The 14,928-nt window shown below is 41.1% G+C and overlaps 1 protein-coding gene across 1 annotated transcript in view; it reads left to right on the top strand.

Annotated features, from left to right (window-relative positions):
• Positions 1–3,564: 3,564 nt before the first annotated feature.
• DMXL1 (Dmx like 1) overlaps positions 3,565–14,928 on the top strand; it is a 76,192-nt gene continuing 64,828 nt past the window's right edge. Inside the window, exons 1-2 of the mRNA XM_037373815.1 lie at positions 3,565–3,751; positions 12,884–13,009. Coding sequence (XP_037229712.1) covers positions 3,665–3,751; positions 12,884–13,009 — 213 coding nt within the window. The 5' untranslated portion in view covers positions 3,565–3,664. The remainder of the gene's footprint in view (positions 3,752–12,883; positions 13,010–14,928) is intronic.

A 14,928-nucleotide genomic window follows, 5' to 3' on the forward strand; every position in this document is an offset into this window, starting at 1 on the left:
ACAAATATACATCGATTTTCTACTGCACTACACTGAAGAATATTGTTAATATGGATTTGCTTTGCAGAGGTGAAATTCTGAATTTAGAAGAGACTTGTGGGAGTATGATTTAAAATTAGACTTTCCTTGGACATTATTAGGGAAATACAAACAGGATTTACTGATAAAAAAATAGTATGTATATACCTGATACTGCTTTTTGAAGTATTCAAAGGCATCATTGTTATTGAAAAAGTAATGCTTTGGTCAATAACCAAAAAGCAGTAAATCATTCACTTCCAAGCATGCACAAATGCTGAAATTCTGGCAGATTTTCAGAACAGCCACAGCCACGCTATGTTAAAATATTGGGAAGTGATAGTTTTTCCTGTCTTCTGCTATTCTGGTATTGAGAATATTTTGTATAGTGCCCCTTTAAAAAGCCAAATGCAAGGACTGAATGAGCACGTTAAGCAGCAGTTGTGAATGACAGGAGGCAGCAGCTTGTGAGAATTACAGCTCCTGGAGGACTCAAAGAAGATTTACTGAGGTTAGGGGGCTAAACAACGGAAAGGAGCTTGTGATGGATGGCATTTTGTAATCCTGTTGGGCAAACTCAATGCCTTTTCTGGTTTTTAGATACTTCTGAGTGAGAGGTGAAACAAAGGGTTTTTTGGAAAAAAATGTTTACTGAGAAGGTAAGGAAAATATGCAAAATGAACAAAAAGCACATGAAACATTTTTGTGGTGGTTATGAGCTTTCTGAGATTTTTTTTCTTTTTACCTTCCAATAACTGTCAGGTTTTGAAATTCCCAGAAAAACCAACCTCTGTGGTTTTGTCAACAAGACAGTGTATAAATATACCTTTAATCATACTGTATCATTTTAAGCTTTTTTTAAAAAATGCCTGCAGTATGAAATTGCACAGGCCGGATTTTAATTGTATCAGTGTCCAACAGCATATTCACTTTGATATTATAATAACATGTACAATGCATAATTTGTCTCTGGCTGAATTCACAGATGTTGCAAGAGAAGTGAGAAGGGGCACCAAACTGAAGGACATGTGCCCAAACCCCACTTCTGGTGGCTGCCCTTAAGAGGCACAGCAGCAGTGTTGGGAATCAGCAGCAAGGAGAGGTCCTGCAATACAGCTCACTGCCGGCAGCAAATGTGGGAAGGGGACGGGAGCCAGCCATATCATTACATAGGCTCTCACTCTATCCACAGAGGAGAAGATAAAAAGTACTGTCCCTTCTGTTACGAACTAAGCCAAACATATTAATCTGAATAGTCACAAAAGTCAAATTTACTTAGCAAGGAAAGGAGAACTTCCGTATTTCCTTACCATATCAGCAGGTTAGGGTGTGTCAGTTGTAAACATACCATATCGTGTTGTAATTAGATACAGATTAAAAAGCAGTTATCGTTAAAACTCTTCCTTTCATTATTTTACTGGGTGTCCAGAGATTCCCCTTCTTCCTGAATTCATCTTCCTTAGACTGGGGTCTCGGATTGCTTTCTAATGTTACCCTATCTTGTCATACTGCAAATCCTGTGTGCTTTATACCTGTGGAGTGAATAAGGCTTGAAGAACCAATACAGGATCTCTGACCTTTTCTGTCCAGCATATTCTCGAGCAGTCCCTGTGGGAAGAAGTATCAGCTGGCTGCAGCCAAAGCCAGAGCAGTTCACAGTCTCAGCCCAGAAGCAGACAGCTGTCCTGAAAATCACAGCTAAGGGCCTCTTACTGTTTTCTTTCATAATTCACTTTCTTCCTTAGAACCCAATGAAAACATTTTTTGTTAACTTAAACATCCACTGAAGATGCTTTATGAGATTCTGCAGCTGACAGAAGGATCAGCACTCCTGGCAAGGGTAAGATCACTATTCATTGATAGGATAATTTGATAAGCTTTTTGATCCTTTGCAAATCAAAAGTGGTTAGGGTGCTAGCAGTTTATAACCATCATGAGAAAACTATGGCTCTTTGAAGGAATGCCTTTACACACACAGTGATATTTCACACATCAGAAGGCTTTAGAAAATAGGAGGAATCTTTCATTTGCATGAATTACTGCAGCTATCGATGTTATGGCGAGATGCTTTCAATCTCACCATGATACTTTTCAAAGGATGTGAGGCTTATATTTACTAAAATGATGCGTGAGACACCATGTCCGAAAGGGTATGAGCTTGACCTTGCTTACACAAGGACTAGGCAAGTAAAATGGAGAAAAAGCATTGCCACATACAGATATGTACTATCACCTCCTAAATACTGTGAGATGTGACACACAAAGTTATGCCTATACATCATGAAATGATTTTGATTTTACACTCTTTCTTGGAACAGCTGGCAGGCAGAAGGAGGCTCTAATATTCAATACTGGGATAATTTAAGAATGAAAATCAATGTGGGAGCTGTGATTTACAAGAGAAAACACAAGTAATGCTAAAGTTTCTGTGAGAAATTGATGGAATACTAAAAACTAGTTGCAGTGGAAACAAATACTGATAAAAAGACGTGAAGTACTTTCAGTATAGCAGAGAAAATGGCCATGCCTTCTCACAGCTGGGAGACATCTTTCAGCGCATTTAGACGCAAATTGCTACTTAAACGGTGAGGTGCCCTGGTAAGATGGATCAGAAGACGTTCCTGTCATCCGAACATGCAGGTCACACATACTGCCTGTCACACTTGGGCCTGACTTGACCTTATCTAATCTCGTTGGACCAAACAGGCCTCTACTATTCCCCTGCTTAAGTTGCGCATAAAGCGATACCCATCCTAGATAGCTCTCATTTTCTTTTTTCTCGTGTTATGAGAAAGGTAAAAAATCCAGTTGCCTGCAGCTGGCCTGCTGTCCCAGGAAGGCCTCATCTTCATTTCCCAAACCTCAGGGAACTGCAGCTCCCACCACCAGATGCTGCCTCTTGTAACGGCCCGTGGAAAGGCTGCAGGTGAGTCCCTCCACCTGTGAAAATGCATGGACTACAGGCGGGCGTATTTGGGGCTACCGACTCCTGTGAGGGCTACCGACCCCTGGGTCGCTCCAGCGAGGCGGGAGGAGGCGCGGCTGGCTCTGACAGGTTTTGAGTCCCCCTCCTTCAGCCCACGCGCCACATCGACCCCCTTGCCACCCAACCCAGGCCGCGTCTCCCAAGGCTGTTTGAGCAAGCACATTAAAGCCGTCACCGCGCCACACCGCCCCGCTGCCCGCCCTACCGGCCGCCAGCACTGCCGGAAAGCCCGGGCCACGCCGCCGGACAACAGCCCCCGCCACGCCGCCGGACAACAGCCCCGCCGCCCCCGGCCTGCCCTGAGGGGCGGCACCGCCTCCGCCCCACCCCCCGCGGCCCGGGCCGGCCGCGCATGCGCAGGCAGCGCCGGTCCCTGTCGCCCCGCTCCCTTGGCGGCGCGTGCGGCAGGCGCGCATGTGCGACGCTCGTGCCGTAGCCCGGTGTGCGGCGGCGGCTCCGCCGGGGCGTGCTCTCGCGAGAGCAGGCGCGGCGGCAGGGGGCAGGCGGGCGACGCGGCCGGTGGAAGGAGGCGCTGCGCTCCGCGCCCCGCCCGCCCGGCGAGGCTCCGCCCCTCAGTATGTGCCACCACCTCCTCCGCCGCCCGCGGAACGAGCGGCGGCCCAGCGGTGGGGGCCGGCGGCCCGGCTGCGCCCTGTCGACATGAACCTGCATCAGGTGCTGACGGGGGCCGTGAACCCCGGGGACAACTGCTTTTCCGTGGGGAACCTGCACGACCAGCCCTTCACGGTGAGGCCTCCGTCGGGGCCCGGGCGCCTCCGCTGGGGCCGCGCCTCTAGCGCCGCGCTCCCTCGGCGCCGACAGCGGCTGTGTCAGGCGCGGCGGCGGCTGCCGGCCCCTGGAGCGGGGCGGCTCGCCCCCAGTGACGGCAGCGGCCGGCAGCGGCAGCGCCCGCCGCCGGGGGAGGGCTTCCCCGCAGGGCCTGCAGCACACCTGCCCGCCACCAGCCCGCCGCCGGCGGCCGGGGAGGCGCGCAAAACTTTGCCGGCGCGGCGGCGGCGGCTGCCGAGCTGAGGGGCGCGGGCAGCGCCGGGGGGCGGGGCGGGGGGCGCGGGGCGGGCGCGCGCACACACATGCCGCTCCGGCGGCGTTGGCTGACGCGGGAACATGGTGGCTTGGGGGAGAGGTTACATAAACGCAGCCGGTACGTGCGCCGTTCTGTGGCGGGGCGTAGTTGGAACCCTCACTGGTCACAGCTGAAGCAGATCTTGAAACACGGTGCCCCAGCGTTGAGGTTTTAAAACCATTTTCGAACTGCCCGTCGATGTTTATGCTTGGCGTGGAGGAAGAACACGCGCAGTATTTAGCGAACGTCAAAGCCCTTTATTAGTGTTTATTTTCTTCCCTTTCACTTCTGTTTTGTAAACCGACTTCTGTTGTGTTTTTCATCCCACCCTCCCTCCGAAGTATACCTTTCCCACCTTCCGTTTTGGACTGAAGAGGACTGAAATAAAAACACAGCAAAGTTTATCGGTGCACTACATCTAAGTATTTCTAACCTTACTTTTTACGGCTGCCCCTAATTGCTGCATAGTGTGGTTTTGGGTTTGTAGGGGAACGACAGACAGAAGTGCAAGAATTCAGAAGCCTACCTTTTCCTGTCCTGTCTGGTGTACTCGGTTAAATCCAGCTGGGTGCTTGCAGCTTTGCTCTGCGGAGCGGTGCAGTGTGAGCGCGGGGAAGGTGAGGTACGGTCAGCGCTCGGGGCAAAGCACTCGAGAGCTGCTTTCCCAGAGTTAGGCTGTCTTTGCAACGTCTGTTTATCTGCAGCCTTGTCGGGTGATGTGCTTGCTTCCAAAAGATGAATGCTGTAAATAAGTTTGTGTTGGAAGATTTCTGCAGCAGCTGGGACTTCAAATTCCAGCTGTGGTCAACTTCCTGATTTTGCATATCCAGAAATGTTAAAGACCCATCACTGTTGGGAAACCATTTGGTAAGCGACGAGGAGATGTGCTTTGCAGTGAAATACTAGTAAGCTCTCAAAGTATGTTCTTGTTAGGTCTCCCATTTTGAATCAATTCTTTTTCAAGGGAAATTGAAGTGTCCTCTCTCTCTGTTATGGTGTAACTTTTTATCAAAGGTGTTAAGAGGTCCCCAATGGATAAGAGTCTCTATTTGAAGAGAAAGGGACTGCAGTTTTCAGAAACAGTTGCTGTGGTCCTTTTTTTACAAGCCCTATTTTGACATAAATATAGTAACAATGTTTCATATAGACACATTCATCATCCTTTGTCCTTTTCCCCAGAAGGTCGTTAATAAATTTCTTTTCCTCAGCTTTAAAACCACTAACAAAAATATCCTTAACTGCTTCAGTTTTTTTTGATTGTTGCTGTTACTCATTTTATAATGCTGAGTTCATGAGATGGCTCAGAAGGATTAAGAAGTGAAATATACTGAAGCTAACTTCTGCCTTGTTGGAAATAAATGGTGAGCTTAATCTTTAGAAGATCTGACAAGAAAAATGGACTGTTGTTTCCTCATATCTGAAGTTATGATGTAAGCATTAATACTGTTGAATGATATGTTTGAAATGGAGAAGAAAAATGTCTCGGCAAACACCTATGCTTCCAGTTTTTGTAGCTGAGAACTCGTAGGAGTTGGCATTTCAGGGTTATGTACTGTACAGGTAGGATGAGTTAGCTTTGTCTGACAAGAACTTGATCTGTAATATCTTGATATTTTTGGATACTGTATGATTCACAACATTGTCTGATAGGCTGTACTGGATATTTAAGGGGAAAAGTTTTAAAATATTACCATTTTAGGCCAGAAATAACAAGTGCTATTGTTATAAAGTGTTCCTAAGTGCTGAAAAATTGGAAGCAAAACTAATAAAAAGTGTGCATACCCACTAAACTGGTATGCATCTTTTGAGTTGGTGAGGTTCTGGTTTAAGGTGGTATTTGAGATACTTGTCCTAATGGTGTGCAGGTTTGTTGTTTGGGCCTTCTTTTTTGTATGATGTGAAGTGTCAAGTGGAGCATGAGCCTCCTTGAAGGGAACACTGATGAAGAGGGTTTGCCATACCTTTTATTTAGGTATTTATTTATATAGGAAAAGGCTCATAACCATCAAGACATCATAAGAAGCATGCCTGTTGTTTATCTGCTGAGAGCAGGCTTTAGTAACGTATGGCACACTAAATGAGTGAGAACTCAGCCCTCAAAAGTCACACTTCAGCTGTTTACTCTGTGTGCTTCTCCTGAAATAGATTTTTTTTTTTTTTTTAATTTTCCCTCTACTTGTTCACGGGGGAATACATCCTTTGCTTTCTCATGTTGGTCTTCTGCTCAAATATTCCAGATCTGAAAACATTTGTTTAGTAAGTTCAGGGAGTTCATCACATGGGATACTACTGTACTAGTTATTACTTAAGTTGTATTTAAGGTATTGGGTAACCAGCACTGATACCACTTTTGTGATTGCTTCGCTTTGTGCATTTTTGTTTATTCAGTTCTGCTTTTGTCATATAATAATTTTTCTTTTTGTTTTTTTTCCAAAGTATCAGAAGGGAGTGGGGGTGGTAGAAATCACTGTAAGCAATAGCGACTTTACAACCACAGGTCCCAAGACTGGTAATGGAAGTGACAAAAGAGTGATTTGATTGTTTGTAGGGGTAAAAATTTGGAAAACAAATATAAATTGCATGGTTTATTTCAGTGCAACCAGAATATTTTCTGTGCAGACTTCCTCTCTGTGTGTGGTCAAACTCATCCTGGACTTTGTATGATTGATAAAACTGTGAAGTTCAAATGTTAAGTTGAAAAGCACTTGGAAAATGTGTTTTTTGGATAGCTTAGTCAAATTTTCCAAAGTTTGTGGGTTGTGATACAAAGATTTCCAGCTTAGTAAAATTTTTTTTGATAAATAAAAATAGATTCTGTGGCTCAGTAAAATTACTTGTCTGTATAGAAAATATTTAACATTTTCTTTATATTTAGAACTCCATGCAAATCTATAGTCAAGAAAATAAACTTAAGAGTCACTTAACTCAAGAAGTTACACTATTTATACCCGCTTCTTGGGAAAAAGGGAAGGAAACCTTTTTGATACTTCTTTATCCCCCGTGTTCTAGTTAACCTATTCTGAACTTAAGAAGTGGATTTAACTGAATAACAACAAGAACAATAAAGGTAAAACCTCTTTACACTTCAATGAAAAATGCAGTTTGTGAAACTCGAATGCAAGTGCGAGACTGACCAGTTTGCCACTTACAGGAGTAGATTAGTTCCAGTACTTTTGATAGATTAGAAAGTTGTTGTTTTTCCAAACATGAGGAAAGCATGATTTAAGTGTTTCTTAAAATTATTTAATCTTCTTGATTAAATATTATTTTTTTTTAAATAAGATGTTTACATGTAATACATGGATTGGTGTAAGTTTTGACACAAGGGGGTGGGGAGAGACCATGCTAAAAAAAATAGTGCAAGTTTATATCTGCATGGGTGAGATTTTTTTTGTAATAGAGCAATTCAGTGAGGTACCATGTGTATCTGCTCAGTCCAGTGGAAGAAACAGGTACCTGATGTAATTTATAAAGATGAATTTTTCTGTATTTTTTGCTCGTAAGTTTTTGTTCATAGTTTACAATGCTTTTCTTTGGACTAGGTGGTTTTTTTTTTAAACTGGGAAATGAATTTTCCCTAAGGTATAATGGTGGTAAAGGTCGTAAAAACAGCTATTGTAAACTTCCACTTTGAAACATTTGATGGAATTATTATTCAGCTGTTACAGAATTTAGAGAAAATATTTTTAATCTTTCAATTTGATTGTGATCCCTGGCACCCTGACCTTTGGGACTTGCTTGATTTCGTTTGCAAGGGACAAAAGAACCCTTGAGATCCATCAGTGATAAAATTGGCCTTGATGTGGCTTGAGAATTACTTCCAATACAGTAAATGAATCAGCGGCAAAACAGAAGAAGCAAAGTTAAATGTGGGTTCTTGTACCACTGAGCTTCCAGTGTAGCTATAGCACGGAGAGAACATTTCCAAGTTAGTTACTGTGAACTGTTAAATGTAGTCCTTGATCTGCTTCAGCTAGTGGTTCTGTATGCCCTTGGGTCCAGGGCAGAGTTCTGCCTTGAATTTCTGGTCTGTGTGCTCATCCTATATATATTTGTGTGTGTGTTTATATATGTATTACTTTATAAATGCGTATGTGTGCATACACATACTACTGCATTCATCTGTGGATAATAGCTGGCCATTTGGTAGGTGTACTTATGCCCTTCATGTAAGAGATGTAGGTAAATAAACTGTGCAAGTTGTACAAGGTAATGCGTCAGTCCTTATTTAACTGTAACAGAAACTATAGGAAAAAATTTGTATGTATGTACATGGAAGTATATAGAGAGGGTCAAGTGTAAGGGAAAGAATTGCTTTAGAGGTGCTATACTATGTAAGAGGTCAAGACTTCTGCTCATTTGCTTTTCTTCTGTTGAGAGTAGAGCAATTTGCCACTACCATTCTGTTTAAGAGTTGTGTATATCTTGAGAAAGAAATTAGAATTGTTCATATAATTGTCTATACTAATTTCTGTTGAAACTAACATGCTTTTAAAGCAGTATTATTGTGAAAAATCTTTTCCGAATAAATATGATTTTTAGAAATAAGATCTGACATCCGAATAAAAGAATGGGTAGAAATTGTGGGGAAAAAACCCCATGCAAAGTCACATTTATTTTCACAGGTCTGAAACATCTTTCACTTCCTAATTTCAGGCTTGTTTTGCTATGTCACCAGCTAGTGAAATCCATGCTCTTGCTGCTTGAACTAGTTCTGTCTTGTTTATTTGTGTAACAGAAGAACAAAACATTGTTTAATAAACATTCCAAGAACATGATAATGTCAATATTATCTGCTTGTCCCATTGTGCAAAGACAACTTTCTTGTGAATACTCTAGGACATTCATAAGGTGAAAGGCTTTTACGGCTTGCCAAAATCAGCCTTAGAGGCTCTGGTTGCTTTGAAAGGCATCTTGAGGCTGGTTTTTTTAAAAATTTTAATATAATATTTATTTAGGAATTCTTTCCCAGTGGAACTGCATGGCACCATCTTGTGCCCCCCCTTCTTGTCCCCCTGCAAGGGCCAGGTAATGCAGACAAGTGTATAGATACGAGAAATACTTATTCTCTGAAATTGCTTCTTGCCCTACACATAATAAACACTTGAATTACCTTTTTTCCTAGTTTCCATAGCTTATAAAAATGCAATCTCAATAGCTTCTATCAAAATGAAAACTAATTACATGTGAACTATTGTTGACAAGTCTTGCAGTATAAAGCAGGTAAAGTTGACTGGTAGGCAGAATTCATTTTTGTTATACCTGAGAGACTGTTAGGGTATAGAAAGTCTCTCTTAGTCCTGAGTACTGACTTCCATTTTACTGTGCTAAAATAACTCATATGAATTTCTCAGGTGAAAAAAATGTAAGTGTAAAATTAGTCCAGCAGTAAGTTTTGTGCTCTTTTAGAGAATTGTCTTTATAGGATACTGCTACTTAGAAACCTCATTCAGAGCAGGAGGCTGGGTTGCAGTGAGCCTCTGTGAGAATCTGACTTCTCTGCACAGAGACAGCCTAATGGGGATGCAGTGGGGACAGCAAAGAACTGAAGGACGGACACCTTAGGAGGAGGGAAATGCTCAAACTTCCCTCCCAAAGTGTCTGGTCAGTGTGAGGTGTAATGGGATTTGGATGGTAGGCAACAGTAGAAAGGGAGCCTGTTGCAGTTTCGTTTGCCAGACAGCTTAGTTACCTTCCTTTCAGACACTTGTTTTTTCTTTGAATATATATGGCTTCCTTCCCCTCTGCATCCCTTCCCTTTTGTCTTTTAATTTTTTTCTTCTGCAGGCAAACATTGACTAAGTGTCAAAAATAGCCTCCAAGTCATCATCCTTCTGCTTAGCTGCAGTTATATTTGGAAGCTCTTTGAAAATGGTTTTGGTGTTTTGGTTGTGGGTTGGGTTTTTTTTTTCCTTCTTTCTACCTCTTTGGGGTCACATCAGCTCTACGGGCTTAGGAGCAAGTCAGTGGTTCTGCAGCTTATTGGGGATCGAGAAGTCAAAGTGACCAAGTATGATATAATCCATCTTAATAGATTGATGTCAGAAGTGATTCTTTTTTTTTCTGAATGTCAGTTTTTTCAGGTGATGTGGAGAATTACAAGAATGTAAGGATGGAATGAATGAATGTATCTTTCTTCCAAGTGTAAGATTTTAAAAGGGCACTCCTCTTACTCCCATCCTGGTCTGGATTCTTACAAGTGCAGTTACAATTACTTGTTAGAACTGAGAACTGCTAGGATGAGAAGATACTCCCCAGTTTTTCTTCAGAAGGTTCACCTGGATTTCACAAACTTATTTTTCAACACACAGCATATGAACTTGGGCAAGAAATGAGTATTAAAAATAATACTCAGGTTTAATTATAGCAAAAAGGAGGAGGAGCTACAGCTCTTAGGCATGAGCTTATATTCATAAAGGGTATGTTTTCAGGAAATGGCTAGTTACTGCTGTTTCTACAAGCACAGCCTGGTCTAGCAGGAGATAGCCTGAGTTCTGATACTATTACTGTTAAGTCCCTGTTCCTGATACATTGATGAATATACCAGTTCCTAAAGACTCCATTGTGTAGTGTTTGGTTGTTACTTTAGAGTTCTTTCAGTACAAAATGCCAAGTGTACTCGGGACTTTTTGTATATGTTGAAACTGGTAAAGTTCTTGATTCATTTCGAATGCTTAGTTTATGAACTTCAGGATTGCTGCTAGTAGAATGTGGTACTATATATGCTAGTTCTTGCTCACCATGATGGAAATACTGCAGTGTTGTGGTGCTACATGATCTCAGGCGTGCCTCTGAAGCCGGAAATGGAAAGAACCAGATGGGAGAAATCTAAGTCTGTAAAGTGCTGATGAGGCCTTGAGGGGCATAGAAAAGAGCAGGTGGGCTTTGTGCAGTCTTTGACTCTTCAGTCTTCTAAAAACATTTTTAATAAAACCATGTTATGTCTTTAAAGTGAAGCACTTTCCCCACCCCCATCCCCCCTTTAAAGTTGCCTCCATATAGAACACTAAATTCAACAAAATGGCTTTGGGAAAATTGTGTAAACTGTATATATGGTACTTCTGAATAACTTTTACCTGGTGGACCAAGGACATTAATCAGTAAGTCACCAGGTGAGATGGTTTTCAGCTAAAGAAAGAAGTGTTCTGTGAGGAACAGGCCAAAAGTTCATGTCATTGCAATATCAAAGTAATCACTTTAACATTTGAAGAAAGTACTACTTGTTCCAAAAGAGGAGATTGAGTTTTAAATGAGACTGCTTTGGAGCTGGTGGTTTAATATGTCAATTTGTACTAAATGCTGCTCTTTTGACAGGAGGAATTACACTGCTTGAACCTCTTCTTGAAGCTGAAAAGGTGACAGGACAGGAAGGGGCTCAAAAACCTGACATAATAAATGATCATAAATAAGTATATGGTTATATTTACTTTGCAGAGGCATTATAGACAGCATTTTCGATTATCAGGTTGTTTTAAGAGTGGCTGGTGCTCTGCTGGTTGGAAGGTAGTAACTGGATATTGGCTGAGAACGATGATAGCAGTCTTCTTGGTAAATTGTTTAGTGAAGTATTACTGAACTCTGTGGGGAAGACTGTATTTGGTTGGAAATCTCCGTATTTTTTTTATTTATTTATTTTAATATATGTAATAGTATGGTAGTCTAAGTCAGGCTTGGTAAAATACGAAACGCCTGAAAACATATTCATTAGATTTTGAATTTTCACATCTAGCATTCAATTTTTCTTTTTTCGAAGTCAAAAGTTTTTAGTTAATACACTAGAAATTAGTAGGGTTAGTTCTAAGGCACAATCATTTATGTTAGTATACAGAAACCCTCTGTCGGCAGTCTTTGTAAGACTGTTCTGCTCTTGAATCTTTTGGCCAACTTAAAATGACACTTTTTGGCCTTTTATAGTTCTCTCACTCTCTACCAGAGTACTGTTGTGTTTGCTCTTAATTTTGTTGCTGGCTTCCTGGCTCTAACTTTCTAATGGATGTGGATTCCTTATTCTAGGACTTCCCTCCTTGAATACTATATTCTGTATGCTTGTTGGATCATTCTGCTCACTGTTGTTTCTGCAAGTTTCACCAGTGTTTAATCTTACTCTCCATTTTAATCTTTGCTCAATTTCTAACAAAACTTGGTAAAGACAGAAAGAAATTTTGTCTCAGATATTGCAGTCGTCAACCAGCTGGCTCTGTGAATGTGTTACATGTATCAAATTAAGTAGTGACAATATGAATTTGAGAGAATAAAACTAGTCCATGGAGTGCAAATAACAGACTCAACTAGTCTGAAAGCAGTTTTGTTTTTCTATAACTGAGCTTCAATGTCACCTGTTTGAATTTTTCATTTTCTGCATTCCTTATTAAATGCTTTGTACCATTTTAGCTCCTCAATTCTATTCCCCCTTTCCAAAAATTTATTTTTAAATGCCTCTGTCTCAAATCTAGGGAAGTATATTACTTTGTCCTAGTTTGTGTAAGCTTTGTTCTTCATGCTTTTTCTTTTCTCTTAGATGTTTTCATAACTCCATCTTTTTTGCCTCTTCTACGTTGAACCACTGTTGCTTGTTACATGGGTGTTGTGATGCACTTGTAAGCATGGAAAAGAGTAATTTGCCACCTCTGCTACTTGATTTTAATTGTAGACATCTATTTGATCTCTGCAAATACCTCTGTACTTGTAGTGCTATTCATGGATAGGATGTATGGACTACTATACTGTTTTGTACTTCACTGATATGCTGTAAGTAGATAAATCTACTTAATTCTTGTTTCTTTTTTCTTTTTTAGGCATATGCATCGGGATGTGATATTGTAGTACTGGGGACTGACTTTGAAAGATTACAGATAATCCCTGGAGCAAAACATGGAAACATTCAAGTGGGATGTGTGGACTGTTCAATGCAACAGGGGAAGGTATTTAGAACAGTGTTTCTAATGTTCTAGCAATGTCATGTTAAGCACCTTCTCAGATAGTGGGTACTTGCAAGTTAAGGCAAGTACACAGGAGTGAATAGTAAAATGGTTGATTGTTTAATGTCTATTTGTGGTAAGCAGCACAGTGAATGTGATATAATAACAGTAGATACCAGATTTTAGAAGATAATGTGGGGCTGCACAGGAAGGTATAAATATGCACAGGGCTGCATAGATGAGATATTTGAAAGATGAGTAAGGAAGCAAAGGTAATTTATTCACTATGGCTTCACACTACTGGGCATGTGGTCGACATCCTTTGTCATGGTAGTGGCTGGCAGCAGATGAATGCTTCCACAAAAATCACTTTCAGGTCATCCAGAAAAACTGCATCCCTTTCAAGCAACTCATAAAGGCTTAAAATTGCTCTTGGACAGGGTTTTGTTTTCTTGAATTCTTAGCTTTTCTTTTTCTTATGTAGGTGGACTGGATCAGAAATGTTGTAGTTTAGAAATTGTTAGGTTTCAAGTGCTTTTTACAGAGATCTGTCTTAATTGGTCTCTCACAGTAAAAAAGAAATAACCAGGTAACTATCCATTGGGATGTCATAGTGTGATTAAGCTATTCACCAGCTGAGTGGGAGCTCTGTCTGGGTACATTCTGGGAAACAGAAAAGGTTTTTTCTACTTTCTTTAAGCTTGTGGTACTGAGAAGATAGTGTAAAACTTCTGCATATCACTACAAGCCTTATAAGTTGTTGAGAGCTTTGGTTAGATTCTGGTGTCCATTTTGAGACAAGACCACTGTATGGAAGCCAGTTCATGTTTACATGTGAAGTCTATGATGATGATTCCCAGCCACTCTCTGTTCCTGCTTTTTAATGTTCAAGTGATGAACTCATTGTAATGGTAGTGAAGGAACATAAATGAAAATGAGGGAATGTTCTCCTCTGTCTCTGGTACCTTGCAGCTGTAAATACTGCATGTGTTTCTCCATTGACTACTGTTAAATAGAAAGGTTTTTTTTAGTTCATTGGCCTTATATTAACAGATGGTGAAATACACATGCAGGTCACATATCACAGTCAGTCTTGCATAATTTTTCTGCAGATATGTGAGGTTATCTTGACTGCACAATACCAGTTCTGTTTGCATCTAAATGACAGACTGTCCTTGAATTGTACATTAACACATATGAATATTATCAAACTTACAAAGCTTTAGAATTTTTTCATTTCTTGAGTGGACCTGTGTGGTCATTTTGATTCTGCAAGTTGATACTGTTTGCTGTTAGCAATTAGACTAGATGCATTTGCAGAGCGCTGAAATACTGAGTTACAAATGGCTAGGAATCTACTTATTGACCAGACTGATCAATACATTTCCAGTTCACTGTTGCAAGGATACAATTTCTTCTTACATATCTTCATCAGTATTGACACACAGATTACTCTCCCGTTTACCTTCAGATTATTCTTTGTTGTCTAAAATCTGTAAGAAGCAGAATGCAAATAATGCAGCTTATTTAGGTTGCAATTTTGAACCTTTCTGAGAAGCATCCAGTTATAATTGGTAGTATACAAATTACGTACCTTGTCAATCTTTTACTTTATGGAGAGCTGCTATCAAGCATGTTCTGCATAATAGCTGGCCTTTACTGTCTTTGAAGGATCTCCGTTATTGTTGCTTTGGATGACAGAATTGGTTTGTAAAAGAGTTATTTCTAGTTATGAAAGTAATGAGTTGCAATTTTTCTCCCCTCTTGTGCCCTAAATCTAATTCTAGTTTATAGGGAAGCTAGTGCCTTGTGAAGCTTCTTTGAAGTAGCAACAGCTTAGGAGTTCATTTGACCCACCCTCTCCCTTGGCTTTGAAGGGTGAGGGAACATGACACCATCTTTTCCTCTTTCTAGTATGGGTT

The sequence above is a fragment of the Falco rusticolus genome, chromosome Z (assembly GCF_015220075.1).
Source record: "Falco rusticolus isolate bFalRus1 chromosome Z, bFalRus1.pri, whole genome shotgun sequence".
In the NCBI taxonomy this organism is placed as follows: domain Eukaryota; kingdom Metazoa; phylum Chordata; class Aves; order Falconiformes; family Falconidae; genus Falco; species Falco rusticolus.